The sequence below is a fragment of the Planococcus citri genome, chromosome 5 (genome assembly GCF_950023065.1).
Source record: "Planococcus citri chromosome 5, ihPlaCitr1.1, whole genome shotgun sequence".
Lineage (NCBI taxonomy): Eukaryota > Metazoa > Arthropoda > Insecta > Hemiptera > Pseudococcidae > Planococcus > Planococcus citri.
Window position 1 is genome coordinate 8,444,649 of NC_088681.1, and position 19,052 is coordinate 8,463,700.

At 35.6% G+C, this 19,052-nt stretch overlaps 2 protein-coding genes across 3 annotated transcripts in view; both read right to left on the reverse strand.

Annotated features, from left to right (window-relative positions):
• The window catches only part of Gycalpha99B (guanylate cyclase 1 soluble subunit alpha 2), a 671,156-nt gene that overhangs the window by 435,712 nt on the left and 216,392 nt on the right, over nt 1-19,052 (reverse strand). The gene's annotated exons all lie outside the window — the stretch shown is intronic.
• LOC135846547 (uncharacterized) lies at nt 10,254-14,425 on the reverse strand. Its single transcript, XM_065365705.1, has 2 exons — nt 14,115-14,425; nt 10,254-12,145 (listed from the first exon to the last, which is right to left on the reverse strand). Coding segments are annotated over exons 1-2 (1,893 nt in total). The 5' UTR covers nt 14,116-14,425.

A 19,052-nucleotide genomic window follows, 5' to 3' on the forward strand; every position in this document is an offset into this window, starting at 1 on the left:
AAAAAGTGAAATTTTATAGGAGAGTGATTTTCTTTTTTTTAAAAACTTGATTCATTATTTTTATCAACTTATACTTACTTGTGAGGAATGAATAGCACCTCATTTTAAAGATCTGGTATCCTACCTTCATTTAACATAAGAACACTTTGAAAAATAAAATCTTAAAGAGGAAATATTTCAATGTTTGGAAAACATTTTGAGTTAAGGTGCACCGGGGGAAGTTGGAATTCGGGGTAAGTTAGAAAACTTGCTCTAGCGCCTAGAGGTTTATATCTGGCGAAGTGCCACTAAAGGTGACTTAAGGGTACTACCCCTACTTCATCACGGCATAAAAATTTTCGCGATTCAGTTTCATTTTAGATGTCTTTGGTTCAATTGTATTTTGTTGTTGTTTTGAACTTATTTTGAATTTTGTCTAAAATACAGACTTTCTATTTCTTAGTTTTTCGCATATAACGGACGAACCGTGCGTCCTAGTGAAAATCTGATAAGAGTGATCTCAAAGAGAATTAAATTCTCTACAATTTTGGTTCTATGCAATTTTTCTAGGACGCTCGGTTTGTGATCTACGCCTCTGCAAAGTTTAGCCTGTTCTGACTTCCCCCAATTGGGGTAAGTCAGGACAGTTTATATTTTATTCCACTGAGTAAAAGCTACTGTGTCAATCGCGCTCAAATTTTTACCATAGGTTAAGAACCCTTATGGGAACCTACATAATAAATTTGATCCATTTTGGTTCATTAGAAGGGGAGTAACAGCTGGTCAAAGTTGAAATTGCGAAAAATCATTCTGACTTGCCCCGGTGCACCTTATAACCTTTCATTAAAGTTGATGTGGAGGCGAAAGGAAGCGTCCAAAAAAAATTTCATTATACCGAAGTTGTAGAGAATTAAATTTCCAATCGACATAATGTCGTTAGTTTTTTTCTAGAGTGCTTAGTTTTTGAGTTTTTCTCAAAAAACTAAAATTTCATGATATGTGCAAATTCATTTTTCTGAAAAGTGATCAATTTAAAAAAAAAATTCCATTTGGTACAAACCAATAAAAAAATAATGCACTCCTTGTGACTATTTCTAACTGACAAACATTCAAAACAATCAAAACTTGTATTTGTTAACACTTTGTATGTACGAAATTTGCTCAAAAAAGGTGGAGTTTTTTGAGATGTAACCTTATAACTCCAAACAACTTGCAATGTTGTTGAGATTTTGAGTTGGGCCATTTGCGTTTTTTACAAGATCTAGATAATGTACCCAACTCAAAGTGTAATTTTTGGTTGAGGGGGGGGGTCATACAAACCCCAAAAATGCAAAAACATCAAAATCAATTTTTTTTGAGATGTGACCTTATTACTCCCGAGGTGCGATATCTGGTCATTACAAGATACTCGTTATAAATGCAAAACCTTTTAGTACAAGAGAACCGGATACCACGAGCAAAATGTCCGCTCCCTTCAATCTTGCTGTAAGCGATTTTCACTGTACCTATATGTAAATTAAATTAAATAAGTTATATTTGGGGAGAATATTTGATAATTTGTTACACTATTATTTGGAGCTATTTACAAGTGATATTAATTAGTTTTAGAGCGGGTGTTGGGGGAGGATTCTCTCACGATGATTGACTGTACCTGGCCCTAGTCAAGCTGTTCCAGCCCACCTCCAATCCGTGGGACAGCGAGTTTTTTGATTTTTCTACTAGTACATACATTCCCTGGCAAGATTTTGGATTCCAAGGGAGAAGTTCTTATATCTTGGTTTGTCATAGTAGTGGATTTTTGTGATGATGCAGAATATTATGAAGTGACCCTGGCTTACTCTTCGTTCGATTTTACTCTTCAGAGTTGCCACTTCCCCCACATTGTGTGGTTGGGTCAGTAGCATCTCTCTACCTCCAAAGTGGCGGACGAAGTCCCTCGCTATTCCAGTAGACATTCTGAGGTCTTGGCTGACACAGTGTGCCAGTGCAAACGAGGGCCCTTGTAGAATAATATGTCTTCGTTGGAAGTTTTTTGGTACTTGTGTAGAAAAAAATGATGATAATACTAATATCAACTCCTTCGAATCCATGATCCACAATTTCAAGCCGTTCTAGTGCCTCCAGCGCAATTTTAGATTTCCCCAGAATTTTATAATTTTTCCAGAATGCGTGAAATTAATTAATTTGCTCCGCTAAAAGTTGAGTAGTGGCTTATTATCCGTCTGTTTAAATGCTTTATTCACCTTGGAGCTTATTTCCAGACGGACACCTCGAGTGCTTTTTCTGATGAATCGATACCCAGAAATTAATTTTAACCCTCTCCCATCCTATCCCCCCCCAAAAAAAAACAAAAAAAGAATATTAGAATTATTGAATTCCAACACTTGCTTATTTGAGATCCAAAGCAATTTTGGAAAATTGATTGGGAAATTACAGAGCATTCATTTAAAATCATCACAAAAAATTCTAAAACTCAAAAAAAATTTAGGTAAATTGAAAAAATCACAGCAAAAAAATTTTCTGAACAAGACAGAGCAAGATTGAATGATGTGATATAGATTGATTTGAAAATAGGAAAATTTTTGGACTAGGGAACGTAAGTGAGTAGGAATAGGTATAGGAATTTTACTGTTGAGATAAATGGGGTGAGTTTGTATAGGAGAAAATAACCTACCTATATCAACATAAATTAATGCTCTATTTAAATGAAGATAGCTTTCGAGTAATCTCAAACCAAAACAGGGGAACATATCTATTTACAAGGTAGACAGAGTCTACAATCATAAACCATTTTCGGACAATGTCCTAGTTTTATCTAACTCGAATTAGTAATTGAAAATTACGTACATTTTAATTCCAAAGAATAAAATGAGATGGCTACATATTGAAATCTTTCACTAGATTATCTAATTTGAAAACTAGGCGAATTAAATCCTTAACTGGATTATCTAAATTGCAAGCTTAAGAAAAAACCATCTCCTTGATTATCTAATTAATAAGTTGCGACTACAATTCTTAACTGAATTATATAGTAGCCTAGTTTGAGAAAGCCCTAAATACTGCCCGGAACTATGGCATGAGGAGTTACCTCAGCCTAGCCGGTTTGCTCGAATTAAGAACTTACTCCATTTGATGCATACTCAGGAACTAAAGTTGAAAATAAATCATTTGAAATAATTTGAACTCGTGTACCGAAATATTACACCATTTAATAATTGAAAAAAGAATGTTCACTTATTACATTATCAAAAAGATAAAATACATTCGAACAAACACGTTCATATACTCGAATTACCGAAAACATACTGACGTTAGGTAGGTAAGTACCTAACGTCATAAGCTATCAATTTTCCCACCTATGATTTTAACCTTGAAGAGGATCATCGAATTTATGCCAATGTAATTGCCTAACTATTTCTATTTAGGCATCCTTACATGACATAAACTCTCCCCCCGACAAAAAGAAAATCGATAGGAGGGGAAAATTGACACTATACAAAAATTTTGAAACAAAAACATTCTATCTAATATTACATCAAACCTTCGGTTAACAACATATTTACATTTTTATCAAAAAGATACAATTAAACGAGTACAAAATCAAAAAGATATGAAAAAAGATCAATAATCGGAAAAACACATCATCCAAAAAACAAAAATACACGACAATTACAAAAAGTTAGTACATAGATTCAAAACATAACCGAAAACCGATACAAATCACTCGAGTACTAAACGAAGAAAAAATCTAAACCGTTACATTTCTTTGATTATCGACCGCCACGAGTCTGCTTAATTAGGTATCTTTCTATCGGCTGAAATTCGAATTGTAATTGATCTCGAGTCATTAAGCTTAAACTCCTCATTATGCCAATTGATCGAACTTCAGGAATCTTGACTTTACATCGAGCTGATCGAGACAAGGGGTTTTGAGGAGGTCCACTCAGGTTGAGAATTACCGTTGATGGATCGTAACTAATGATATACGGCTCAAGTTGCTGCCGGCCAATAATTACAGTACCATGGTGAGCTTCATGTTTCCTACGAGTTTGGAAATCCACCACATGACACTTAATACTGTGGGTCTCATTGACGTGAAAATGAATATCCGGTGTCAACTTTATCGGCACGTCAGTGGTTCTTCGCGATACCAATCGGAATTCATCTAGCCAAGGCACGTATATCGCTTTGGCATGATCGAGCACCTCAAAGTTGAAAGAGACATACGGATCGAAGAAAGTCAAAGCAGCATCGTTGACCAGAGACACTTCGAGGGTAGGATCGAAAATAATTTCCAAGTTATCGTTATGTATCTTTCCCAAAATCGTCAATAAGAAATTAAAACTCGAGTCGCGATTATAAGACCATATCGGTGGTACAACGTGAATCGCTGGAAAAATCTCATTTTGGAATGTACGTCTAACCAGGTTCAAATGATTCCGCCAAGCTACAGCTTCTATGTGAATTCGAGGCCATTCAAATGTCTGCCTTTGTCTATACAGATGGTAACGAGGTATGACTATTTTAAAATGCACGTATGTTCCTCTCGTCATCGCATTCCACAGCCTTAAATAATGGTTCGGGAAGTCTCGGTCGGATGGATTCCAGTTAATTGTAATTCGTTGATATTCGGCTGGGAAGTTATATGGAATGTAGTGTACGATTTCGCAAATTGGAATTAATTCACGATCCACCAAGTCATTTGAGAAAATCTGTGGGCCATCGATTTCACCGTAATTCAAATTTGGGAATCTCGCAGAGAGGTATTTTGGCGATGGTTGAATTGGAACAGCAGCAGATACTCGAATGGGATTATTCGTATTAGTAGCTTCATCATTAGTCGACTTCGATTGCAAAAAAGAAGTAGTAGGCTGACTTGACGTAGAGGCGACCGGTTCGATGGACAATTCTTTATTCGCTTTAAACTTTGCCACTACTTCGTCAATGGTCATGGTGCTCGAAATTGGTGCGTGTGAAGGAGGTAGGAGCTTCGTACGATTCTCAGGAATTTTGACAGCTGGTATACTCGAGTGTTCTTTCTCTATAGCCGACTTTTTCGGATTTGGAATACCTTCATCGGGACTCTTGAGTTGGTTTACTACTTTTCCATCACATCGTGTTAATTTGACTTGTAATTCACGAACGCAGCGCTGATCATTGGTGACGGTGACCTTCAAATTATCGATTTTTTGGCAAGTTTTATTCAGGAGCTCGATTACTTCTTCAGACTCAGAGTCAGTGACAAAATCCTCGTCACAATAGTCGTCGTAATCACCGGGTTTTGTATCGTCCGCAAATTCTACTTTTTTCTTCTCTTTGCTGTTCGTTTCAGGTGAGTTTACCGGGTATTCAATTGCGAGCATTTTGGCTGGAATTTCGGATTGCGAGTTGGATACTGATTCGGTTGAGTTATCCGCTCCATGATTTATGTTCGAACTCGTATGCTCTGGATTCGGCGTTACGCCGTTTACGGACGGTTTCCAGAGGGTTTTGATCGAATCATCGATGAAACTCGCAAGACCCAAAATCTCGAACGTGACGGATGATACAAAATTCGAATAAGCAGGAACGTCTGAAGTTAGGATCGGTTTTAACTCCTCAAATTCTCCTGCGGCGAGTGACATTGCGATGAAATCACGTATATAGAGTTCGATGCGATGGAACTCACTTTCCACGTAGACGTGTTCAATATCGGCAGCTAACTTCATCTGTGCAATAGCATTGCGTATTTTGTATTCGATTGGGCAGTCGACTTTGGCGAAGACCATTCGTAGACGGCGATTTTGGTTCGAACGCGTAAACAAAACTCGAGTCTCAAGATTCTCTGGCATACATTCGAAATCACTGTAGCTTTCTTTCGTCGTCTTCATCGGATGAACATGGTTCCGATTACAAATCGAATACGCTTTATTCTGTGAACATAAAAATATTTACAAATGTACAGGTTAGAATAATTCTATGAGACTTGTAACGATTTACAATCTATTCAATTTACAAATAAATTAAAATAAAAGAGAGACAAGAAAGAAGACTCAGACAAGAAGGCAAAGACTCCTATTCTTTTGGTGGAGGCTTTATATCATCAGTTGTGTGGTCATATTTTTTCAGATGTCGAATATTCTCTCGTATTATATGACCTGGCCGATTTTCGTCTTCTAGTTCATATACGTTAATGAAAGGTTTCTTGATTATTTTATAAGGACCTTTCCATTGATGACATAACTTCGCAGCGACACCTTTAGCTTTTGATGATCTTGGATGATTTCGTACAAAAACTCGTTCACCTTTCTCCAAAATAATAGGCTTACGATATCGACTAAAATAATCGAGTTTTCGGTCTCGATCTTTTTTCATATTTTCTTGGATCTTTTGAAGAATATTTGATGGTAAAACTCGCTTTTTTACAATATCGACCAATGGATCTGGAACTAATCTTCTCTTCACAGCTTCAAAGGGTATATAACCTGTTACAGTACTTTCTGTATAATTAAGTTTCTTTTCAATATCCGGCAATATTTGAAACCATGATTTCTGTTTGTCACTTAAATATTTCCTGATACTCGAACCAACAGTACTCATAATTCTTTCAGCTGGATTGCTATTTGGAGTGTAACGTGACGTATATCGGACTTTAACATTCATATTTTTCCAATAATCTCGCCAATAATTTGAAGAGAATTGAGGTCCATTGTCACTCAGCACAATTTTCGGAATTCCAAATTCATTCATCCATATTTTAACTTTTTCGATCAAGTTAGTCGAGTTATTGGCTTTAATCGGGTACAGTCGAACATATTTTGTAAAATGGTCTTCTACTACAAAAATAGTATCACATCCAGCTGTACTCGGAGGTAGTGGACCAAAATTATCAACGCAAATCATCTGATTAAAGTACTCTGAAGTTATAGACTGAATTGGTCCATATAATCGAGTTGAAGTTTTTTGAGAAACTTGGCAGGAAATACACTCGTTCACGAACTGATAGACTTGAGTAGTCATTCCAGGCCAATCAAAATGACGTCGTATTATCTTAATTAACTTGGTAATTCCAACATGGCCGTATTCATAGTGATAGTGTTGGATGACTTCACGTTGTAAACTTTTGGGAATAAATATTCTCCAATCATAATCATTTTGGTTCTGATACACTACTAGTTTCAATTTATCATCAACTCGAGTTTTTTCTGGAAATTTCAAAATGTAATGACGTACTACATCATCATTATTTTGAACAGCTCGAAGACGTCGAAATTCAGTATATAAACACTTTGGTGGTACATAGTCAAATAGAAACACCGTGAAATTCTTATCATTTTCAGTGATGTTGAAAGAATACCTTGAGAGGAAATCTGCGATCGAATTTTCACATCCAGAAATATGTTGAATATTCACTCTGAAGTTATCTAGGTATAATAACCATTTCATAATCCTATTTGGTAATAATTCATTTTTCTTCAAATAGGTTACAGCGATATTATCTGTATATAAGTTCACTTCATTGCCAGCTAATAGGTAGTAATTTTTGGCTAATAAATGTACCACTGCTAGTAACTCGAGTTCCATCACTGAATAGGATTTTTCATATCCTTTCAAAACTCGAGATGTAAAGGCAATTGGCATCATCCAATCAGTTTCATCTGCTCGAACTGGTTGCATAACTACTCCTGCGATGGCCTTCGTAGAAGCATCGGTATAAACGTAAAAAGGCTTTGTAAAGTCTGGATATGCTAACAACGTTTCTTTCGCCAATTCTTTCTTCAATAACTCAAAATGCGCAATATTTTCTTTCGTCCAAATAAATCCACCTTTATCAGTTGTCATCGCATAAAGGGGAGCGCAGAGTAGACTAATTCTGGGCATGTACTCTCGGTAGTATTGAAACATGCCCAAGAATTGCTGGAGGCTTTTTACGTCTTTTGGAAGCTCAAAATTCAGTATAGGCTCGATTTTTTCGGGATCCACCTGGACTCCCTCATCAGAGAAAATCATTCCAAGGTATTTAATTTTACGACGACACCATTGCGTTTTTCGAAGATTGAGTGTCATTCCAGCAGCTTTTACTTTTTCTAGGAATATTCGAATGTGTTCAAGATGTTCTTCAATTGTTCTTGAATATATGATAACATCATCGACGTATACACCTGTGAATTCTTCACATCCACGAAGTACCAATCGTAATGCATATACGAATGCTGCGAGACTGTCTTCAGTACCAAATCCCACAACGGTCATGACGAAAGGAATACCGTCAATGGTAAATGATAGCACGCATTGTTGGTCTTCAGCAAGTTTGATTTGTAGAAAGCCATTGTTGAAATCGAAAATTGTGAAGTATTTCATGTCCTTGAACTTCATACGCATATGGTTAATATTCGGAGGTTCAGTCGAATGTCTCAAAATAAATTCATTCAAAGGACGACCATCTAGGCAAATTCGCACTTTACCGCCACCTTTATCGACAAAAACGAGACCTAACTTATAAGGAGATTGACGTTCTACTACCTTACCCTCTTTTTTCCATTTTCTTATAATTTCGGCTACACCATCTTCATATCTATGAGGAATCGGTCGAGTTTTACACCATACTTTATGAGGTGGTGGCAATTTATTACCAACGAATGCAAATCTATGTTCATAACAATTGCATAATCCTATCCTATTCTCAAAAGGCTCACAATTGTTATAGATATGTTTACGCAACGTACCTTTATGCTTAGTTGAGAGCTCGGTGCCTTCAACTGCTTCTTCTATTTTGTACTGCAGTTCTGTCTCGATAACGTAAGCTGGATTCTCACTGATCGAAAATATTTCTTCAGGTTTCATCAATGTAATGAACTGGACCTCTTTGAGTGGCTTCTGTTTAGGATCTTTGTTTAACTCGAAATTAGCTGGATTTTTGTCAGCATCCTTGTAAGGAATTTTAAACGTTCTATTTTGCATAATCGTAACATTCGGATCCGTGACTTCGACGTAATTACCAGCGGTATGGATTACCATTTCGAATTCGCTCATTAAATTTCTGCCAATAATTAAGGGAGTATTCAGATCTTTCACAACGAATACTTGGATATTGTAAACTCCCTTTTGTGGCTTTTGGCATGGAAAACTCATCGGTACGTATGCCATTTTGTTGATTTTCGGATGAGATTTCGTTGCGGCCAAAGAGAATTTTTGTCCCATCCCTTCAGCTCGAACTTCGCTTTTCCTCAATTCCGGGTACTCAGCTACTATGCGTTCGAATACATTTTCATTCATCAGTACATGGGAGCACCCATTATCAAGTAATGCATCTACATCGATTTTGCCAAACTGGACAGTAATTTTCGGCGATACATCTTTGTTTTTATACTCGATCTCGATAGGATTTAAAACATCGATTATGCTATCGTTCAAATTGAATGAAACTGGCTGATCACTTTTTCCATAAGTTCCATCGAGTAGATTATCGCGTTCTTTTGATTCTTTGTCTCTTTTTGGAAATAAATTTACTTTGCAATATTTTTTGAAAAAACTACACATTTCGTAATGCAGTTTGCTAAGTTCACAATATTTCCATTTTGCATAACCAGGTAATTTCGAACTCGATTTTCCGCTATCATATAATTCTCCTTTAGGTTCATAGAGAATTTTGCCTTCAGCGACGTATTTGAACCATTTATTTTCAGAAGGAACCAGTTCATTTCTTTTAACAAATGGTGAAAAAGCATTCCAAAAAAGACATTTTTCTTGATTTCGAGTTGTAAAATAAATTGTTTTATTTATTTCCTCAAGAACATCCCAATAATCTTTTGTTGGTGTAGGAAAATTTATCGGAGGAATCAACGCTAATACGATGTTTGGTATTTGATAATAATCTCTAAGTTTCGATACAAGTTTATTCAATTCATTCTGGAACATTGAACTGTCGAATTTCTTGAAAATCGATTCTTGCAAACCCAGATGAACTAAAGCGTGATCAGTTCCAAAAGGAATATCGAATGTTTTTTCTTCAAGCAATTCATTAGCTCTTTTCGCCGTTAATGAATCACCAACTAGCAAGTATTCTTCTTCTTCTTTTGCGATGTTGGTATTCTCGTGGAATTGTAAAAATTTGAACATTTGTTGACTGCCAATATATAATACACCTCCATTAAAAAGAAATACTTTTTCTTTTTTAGGTATCTCTGGAACAACTGGAGGTATCACTGGAGTGTCTTTTTTGTTAATAATCGCAGCCTGATGAGAAGAGGTCGACTTTGATCGATTTGAGGTAGCACCGCGACCGTTGGTGTTACCTAATTCAAGTTTAAATCATCGATCGATATTTCAATTTCGTTACATTCGAATTCTTCGTCGAAATTTGGAGGATTTTCGACATCGTAATCTTTGATGTTTTTATTTGCATCGACGTAACAAATTGAAACTCCTTCTTCTTTCATATCGATTTCATTAACACTGCCAACTGCTTTGAATCGAGCTTTTCCATCACGATCAGTACGCTTAAAAATTTGACCTTTATCAAATTTCTCAAAAGGATTAAATTTCTTTGATCGATTATCACTAGAACTACTAGTTCTATTCGAGCTACTTGAACGAGAATCGTCATTAGTTGAAGACGATGAGCCAGATTTTTTCATCTTACTAATTAATGGTTTTACAGCTTGGTGGTAATATATAGAAGCGTCCATATCTTTTTTATTTGATATTCCACCATCTTCCATTTCACGAATTTCTTCGATAATATCTTCAATAGTATCACTGGCCGTGCATTCTTTAAAAATTTCGCGATACTCTGGTCCAATTTTAGTCAACAAAACTTGTACGATCCATTTTGCTGTGACTGAGGTATTCCACCTCATTCTTCTCAACCAAAATGTAGAAAAGTCGACGACGCTTTGTTGAGGTTTCTTCTTGTCTTTCTCGAAATTTCGGATATCTCGTTGCTGATTGTTGATTGTTGAGAATTGCTTTACTAACTTTATAGCGTTCTCGTGCCATGGACCGTCAAATTTTATGGCTTTTTTGTAATTCAATAATTCGGCATGTGACAAGAAAAAATCGAGTGCTAGATTATACTCCTTGTTTGTTCGTACAAGTTGGCGGATTTCATTCTCGAACTCAATTAAAAATTCCTCAACAGTTCTATGATCATCTGAAGCTTTCCAAGGAGTAACTCGAGCTCCTTCACAAATCACTTTAATCGATTTGTTACTAGCTGAATTATCAGTACTCGAAAATTCCACTTCATCAATGATTAGTAATGATCTCGAGCCAGGAATACCAATCTCAAACTCTTCTTGTTTGACGTTCAAATTAAAATTCCGTTGTGGAATTGTAATACAAGTTGGTTGTGGAACAAAATCTCGACCTCCTGCTGAACTTCGATTTGGTTTGTTATGTATAGCAAATTGCATAGCTACAGATTCAGACATTCTTTCATTCGTTATTTCTAAAGCATCAATTAATTGTGCCGCAGACACATTATTCGAATTCTGTGATGTTCCTGCTTCATCAGCACCGGGTAGTAACGATAATCGTTTACGATTAATCTCTTCTAACTCCTTTTGTCTTTGTTTCAATCGAGCATTTTCAGCAATCACGGCTTCGTATTCTTGCTGAGTATGAGACATTTCTGCTGGTTGATATATCTCGTCGAATACTTCGTTATCTTCCGGTGGAATCTCGACTGGAATTCGTATCACGTCACTACTCGTAGAATCGTGTGTTTTTTGCGAGCGTGGACGAAATTTCGATTTAGTTTCTTTATAGAAACCTACTGGAAGTTTCTTTGGTCGCAATTCACGTTCGGGGAAAAATATTTTGGCTCGTCGACGTTCTTTCTTCTCGGCTGAATTTAAATCGAGTTGTTCCGAAGAAGTCGATAAAGATGATGAATTCGAAATTGTTCGGGCTCGATGATATTTTTTATAACCGTCGGAAAATTCAGGATTGTAAACAGTTTCGTTGAACTGGTCTCGAAAACCACTTAATTCTTTATCTATTGAACTATCTGCTTCGTTGGATGTAGTCGTAGTATCGATTTTGTCGTTTGGACTGATAGACAACTCGAGTACAAAACTATCAGATATCGAATACTGGAGAACTGCAGGGTCAGTATAATGAATACTAACAGACGGAGATTTCGTATCTTCGTTGATCTGGATCACAGGCTCTTCTTCGTTATTCACTATGGAGAATAATCAGTAAGTACAAACTCGAGCGTTTACACCGACTTGTTCTGGGCAGTATTTTCCTAACTATCTCTAAAATCCCTAACTGAACTATTTCCCTACTTCAATCAAGGCGATGGTCTAACACAAATATTTTAAAACTAAAACTAACCTAAATTGTCCAAAAACACCTTACGTTGCATGAAAAATTCCGAAAGGGATTCATTACCACGTCAGGCGCCAGGTTACATTTTACATAACCAATTTTGGCAAGTAAAATGCCTTTGGACAATTACACAACACAATAATAGTATAGAAAAATCAAGTTCAAACGGTTTCTAAATCTTTACCTCTACAAACGCCATGATAATCGTAACGATAAAAATTCCCACGTATACAACAGGATAGGATTGATGGAAAATAATCGAATTCGACACAATCTCGCGAAATACTCGAACCACACTTCACTTCATAAGAAACAAAAATTCAATTAAAGATTTACTCTCAAAAGTTCGAAATCGATCGCAAACACATTACTCGAATTAAATTTCAAATCAAAATCAAAAAACCGCATAAAATTCAAACAAATTGCACGTAATAGTAAAACTCAATGTTGCGATCGTTGGAGACTAGAAAGATAAGAAATACAAAATGGTGATCTAATACAATAGAGAAACGAATACGTACGATTCTGAGAATTTAGTCAACACGATGTTGATTCCTCTATACTCATATTTTTTTTTTTTTTTTTTTTTTCGATGAATTTTATTAGAAAAACATAAACTTAAAGCTAAGGCGTATTTCTTATACTCGGGTACTCGAAAATACGCGGGAGAGGGGAATTTAATTTCGTGGCCTTTACCAAAATCCTTCCTAGCCGAGGCTATACAAAGTAAAGTATTTAAAACTACATGTATAAGCGTGTTTTATTATACGTAGTAAATGATGATCGTTTTCTGGTACTTTGTCGATGAGGTACAGATGGTTCGAATTATACGTGTCGTTATCTGGTTTGATTCTGGTACTCGAATGCTGGTACTTTACAAAGTTGGTACAACGAAAAGACTTGTATAAATATCGTTGCTTTCTGCTTGATGTTAAATACACTCTCTCACAAACTAGTTCCCTAAGTAGATAGGTACCTACCTATTCAGTACCTATCCACATGCGGACCGTACTTCACTATCAGGCGAGAGTGTCTCACAATGGAATATAGATAACGCGAGTTATAATTCTATTATCGGCCATATTTTATTACTCGAAACCTATCTTCATGTCTACATATTGAACACATGTTGGAAGATGAATTTTGACACAAAAAATTTCGAAATTTGAATTTTTTATAGGATTAATTAATACCTATTAAACACACTAAGCCCTAGCCCCACGTTGGGCGCCAAAATTAATTTATGTGATATAGATTGATTTGAAAATAGGAAAATTTTTGGACTAGGGAACGTAAGTGAGTAGGAATAGGTATAGGAATTTTACTGTTGAGATAAATGGGGTGAGTTTGTATAGGAGAAAATAACCTACCTATATCAACATAAATTAATGCTCTATTTAAATGAAGATAGCTTTCGAGTAATCTCAAACCAAAACAGGGGAACATATCTATTTACAAGGTAGACAGAGTCTACAATCATAAACCATTTTCGGACAATGTCCTAGTTTTATCTAACTCGAATTAGTAATTGAAAATTACGTACATTTTAATTCCAAAGAATAAAATGAGATGGCTACATATTGAAATCTTTCACTAGATTATCTAATTTGAAAACTAGGCGAATTAAATCCTTAACTGGATTATCTAAATTGCAAGCTTAAGAAAAAACCATCTCCTTGATTATCTAATTAATAAGTTGCGACTACAATTCTTAACTGAATTATATAGTAGCCTAGTTTGAGAAAGCCCTAAATACTGCCCGGAACTATGGCATGAGGAGTTACCTCAGCCTAGCCGGTTTGCTCGAATTAAGAACTTACTCCATTTGATGCATACTCAGGAACTAAAGTTGAAAATAAATCATTTGAAATAATTTGAACTCGTGTACCGAAATATTACACCATTTAATAATTGAAAAAAGAATGTTCACTTATTACATTATCAAAAAGATAAAATACATTCGAACAAACACGTTCATATACTCGAATTACCGAAAACATACTGACGTTAGGTAGGTAAGTACCTAACGTCATAAGCTATCAATTTTCCCACCTATGATTTTAACCTTGAAGAGGATCATCGAATTTATGCCAATGTAATTGCCTAACTATTTCTATTTAGGCATCCTTACATGACAATGAGCACGCAAAAATTTACCACCAGCCAAAACTTCAAGTGCTCAGATGTATTTTTAGATTTTTGGTGAATTTTTGAAAATCAAATTCAGACCAAAAATGAGGAAAAAAATCAAAAATACATCAAATTGACCTAGAAAGCTGAAATTTGGAATATAGGCCCTAACCTGTTTTTGGCCTGCCAAATCGATTGAAAACTGTTTCAAATCGTTTTGAGCAGTTCTGGAGTCTCCAGCAAAATTTTCAAAACTTGAAATTTCATCAAGAATGAAGTTGGAAAGATGAAATTCACGCTGCAATCCAACTTAAACACGTTATTATGTCGACTGTAGGTGGGTTGAAGTCATTTCGGAGCCACCGGTGACTTTTTGAAAATTCTTAGATCCTCCAGCAGGTTTCTAAAACTTGAAGTTTTCAATAAAATTTCATCAAATAACGTTGCAAAGCCTAAATTCATTCCATAAACTAATTCTAATACGCTATGAAGTCAACTGCCGGTAGATTTCAAGTCGTTTTGGAGCTTACAGCGACTTTTTGAAAATCACTGGAGCCTCCAGCACATTATTCAATCATCGAAATTTCTACAAAATTTTACCAAACTGAGATGTAAATCCAAATTTTACACTGCACGGCAGTTTCATTATCAAATGGAGTTGAAAAGCCAAAATTGACTCTGCAAATTAATTTCAATACGTCATGAAATCGACTGCAAATGGTTTCAAGTCGTTTTGAAGCTTCCAGCTATTTTGTGGACCTTCGTGGCCGATAAGGTACCCATTACTTTTTTCAAAGTCGATGTGCTTATATGTATTCTGGCCTGAAACATATTTTTCTCCATAGATGTCATATTTCTTGGAAAATTCGAAAAATTAGAGTTGCCCTTCCATTTTTGTGTGAGACTCATAGATATGTATAAAACATGGAGTAATTCAGTATATCTCTGTGTACCTAAATAAGCTCCAAAGCGTATGAAATCTCATACTATTTCTTTCAGGCAGGGCCACAAAATTAAAAAAATAAAAACAATCAAATAAATAATGATGCAATAATTGAGAGTGTAAATTAAACTTAAAGCCCTGCAGTGATATGTACAAAATTACAACAAGATACACATAGGTAATTACATTCGCATGCGAACAATTTTTAAAAGAATTTCCATTTTTCTGCTGTTTTTTTCCTATTAATTTCCCGCATACGCAAGCTCACCCACAAAATAAACATTTTTAACACTACTCTTAATATCAGTCCGATAAGCCATACAATGACCTTCAGTCCGACCTTTACCAAAAGAATAATATAATTTTTCTTCTGCCCATGCGCAAACGATCACATGAACTGGTTTTACAACTGTTCCTCCACCGCAATCTTTTTGTATGTACTTCAACGCCGGTGTGCACGCAATCTGGATAACCTTCCAAAAAGTCTCCTTTTTCCGCTTTACCATTTTGCAATTTAATAATCGAATTACAAAAGTTTTCCATACTTGTTTTACATCCGCAGTTTTTTGTAGGATCTGTCCTAAAATAAAAATTCGTAAACGTTGGTCAGTATTAATACAGGTAGGTATACCGATACCCCTATTGATGTACTTGTAACTTCAAATCTGTAAATTTTGATCAAGTAAGTACTCTTTATGGCAAAAAATACTGAAAATTCTTTTTAAAAATCTTAGTACGATAATTGGTTATCTTACCCTTTAAACTGGGAAAATTGTGTTTCAGTTATTTTCATGCTCTCGGCCAATACAATATGTAGAAAAAAGTACGATAACATTAAGAATGCACTGGTCACTTTCAGAGCCATCTTAAACGTAAACACAAAATAAAATGAAAATTTTGATTTCACAGGATTGAGACAGGTACCCAAAAAATGATCACTTTATCTCGGTATGATTTTTACCACGAAAATTCTTCTACTACGAGTAAGCTCTGTTTTCATTTCAATTCTATAATAATATTTCCACCAAATGTCGAAGTCATTTTTTAATTACAAATTATAAATCAGAGTTTGCAGTGACAACTTAATGGCATTTTAAAACTTTCCTACCACGTGTACCTAGGTGAGTATATAATTATTTGATCATGCAGCGCAGATGGTAAATTCGTTGTGTACCTAATACCTATACTTGTTTACTACAGAGCAGCATATTTTTCTATTTGATTAGACTAATTGATAGCTCGTTTTGCCGCGATATGTACTCTAATGTTGGAAATAGTCAAGGTCGAATTGTTCCCGAATTATCCCATGCTCCTAATCGATACCTACTGAAATCATAATTTTTTGTTTCCAACCAGGCAATAAAAACGCTCAGAAGTGATTTAAATGACTAGTCATCGACTGCTGGTTGAACCTGAATAAACAACAAACACAACGCTCATCCAGGTGTATTATTCGAATTTGGCTTTCAGAATTTTTCCAATGTCATTTTCCTAACACAAATCATAAAAATATATTTTTAATACGGTAATTAAAAGGATCAAAAGTGTTTAGAGCAGATGCTTGATTAAATTTAAATGAACAACAGCAGAATTATTAAAAACATTTTCTATGTAAGTACATATATCATTATGTCAAGCTGCGAGCTGTTTCACTATAGAAGAAATTACGTTCATCGGATTTTTAGGCTCCACGGATGGCAGCACTGAGCAACGTATTCTCAACTTTGAGTCGACTTTTTCAACCGAAGAACGCCCATCTTTTGCTCAAAATAAATTTCAAAAACAAAGCCATTGGGTGGTTTTTACTCGTACCAAAAAAGCAATAAAACTTTGACATAGGGCAGATTGGCCCCACTGCCGAAGGTAGTGCTTATTTTACGAACCCCTATACACTGAAAATATTGGTAACGTGTGAAACTATTAAGAAATATAAGTTCTTTGCGCATTCGTATGTACACACGTACTGACGTACATGATGTCAGGCCATTGTCCGAACCCTCCCTATTATACACATAGGTACCTAGATAGTTTGAAAGGGTTTGTGTCAAGGACGTTGGAATGCGTGAAGATTTACAAGATCTCTATAGTCTATATAGCGATGTATAAGGCTAGATCTACCCCCTGTGACAGGTCAGATGATTAATGATCTCGCGGCTCGCGTCGTGATGACATTATGGCTGAAGATAGGGCTTAGGAAACGTAAATTTTATTATTTAAGAGCTTTGTACTTGTACTTAGAAATTATGTCTATACCACCACTCTTTAGGGGTAGGGATTTAGCCGCTGTATGCGTCTTTATAATAGAGAATCTTTGCAGAAAATCTTCACTTGGTATTGATAAACACGCGTTACCTAGCTGGTTCCTCGTCGCCTGTTAATATAACTGACCATGGATGTGCCCCTAGGGGAGGCCATGGTTGAGTGATATGGTTGTACCCAGTTCTAGAGTGGTAATTTAATTTGATTTAATATACCTATTGACTGATCCTACGATCAATAAATAGTATCTGTTTAGGTAGTTCGGAATGTACCTAGGCATGATCGGATCACGCGAAGTGTTATGTGTGTCTCATTTAGTTAGGTTCCCTTGATGCCTTTAGTCTTGGGGAGGCCTACCTATAGAGGCGGAAAAAAGTGTATAGTGTTCTGTGAGTGGTGAAATACATTTACTAATTGATTACATATAAGTTTTTTGTCATAGTACATCTGACCAAGGTGTCTAGTGGAATGACCTTAATTAGATGAATACCTAGTTATATTACACAGGTGTCTTAATAGGTATATCTATTTCGCATATCCAATTTTACGTGTGAGTAAAAGGGATGAAGTTTTAATACTTGAAAATTAGAAAAACTACCAAGGTCCTACATAAGTATTATTTTAAGTAATCCGAATTGTATCAACAAAAAGACCGATGTGTCAGGCTTTGACTCGTATAAAGCTCTGGTATAATTCAATTAGGTATTTTTATCTCGTTTACTCGATTCTACTTACTTGTATTATTCCGCTAGTGTTCAGTCTTTTCGTATCACCTGATGAAGGCACTGTGTGCCAAAACGTTGTGTGTGTAATTTTTCGTGAAAATAAAAGTTTTTATCAAGTTAAAATCTACCTATTGGCTGTGCGACGGATACATAGAGCGCGCTGCTACGCGCCGAAACGTTAAGTTGAAAACGGGTCCAGTTGTACAGAGAGCATAGAGAGAAATCACGTTTTTTAATTTTTACGCAAAAACGGTAGGGTTTTTTGCTATTATGCATAAAACATTATTTTCAGAGAATTTAATTTCCGATTTTTTGGTGTAAAAAAAATTGAATTTCGATAATTTCTTTCGCCCGCTTTCAGCATTTCACAACTTTTTAATTGAATTTCTCCACGAGTATTGAAGCTAAAAATCTGGTGATTATATTAATGTAAAGAGGAGAAAATGCTGATTACTGAGAACATTAAAAAATTGGTATTTACCGATATATTTTTTTGTGAAATTCTGAAAACTGGTGAAAATTGTTACACGAAAACTGAATTTGTCACGTTGTAAATCGTCAAAGTTCATTTTTTTTATACCAAAAAATCGGAAATTAAATTCCCTTCAAATAATGCCCTATACAATTGGTAAAAAACCCTACTGTTTTTGCGTAAAAATTAAAAAACGCGATTTCTCCCTATGCTCTCTGTACAACTGGAC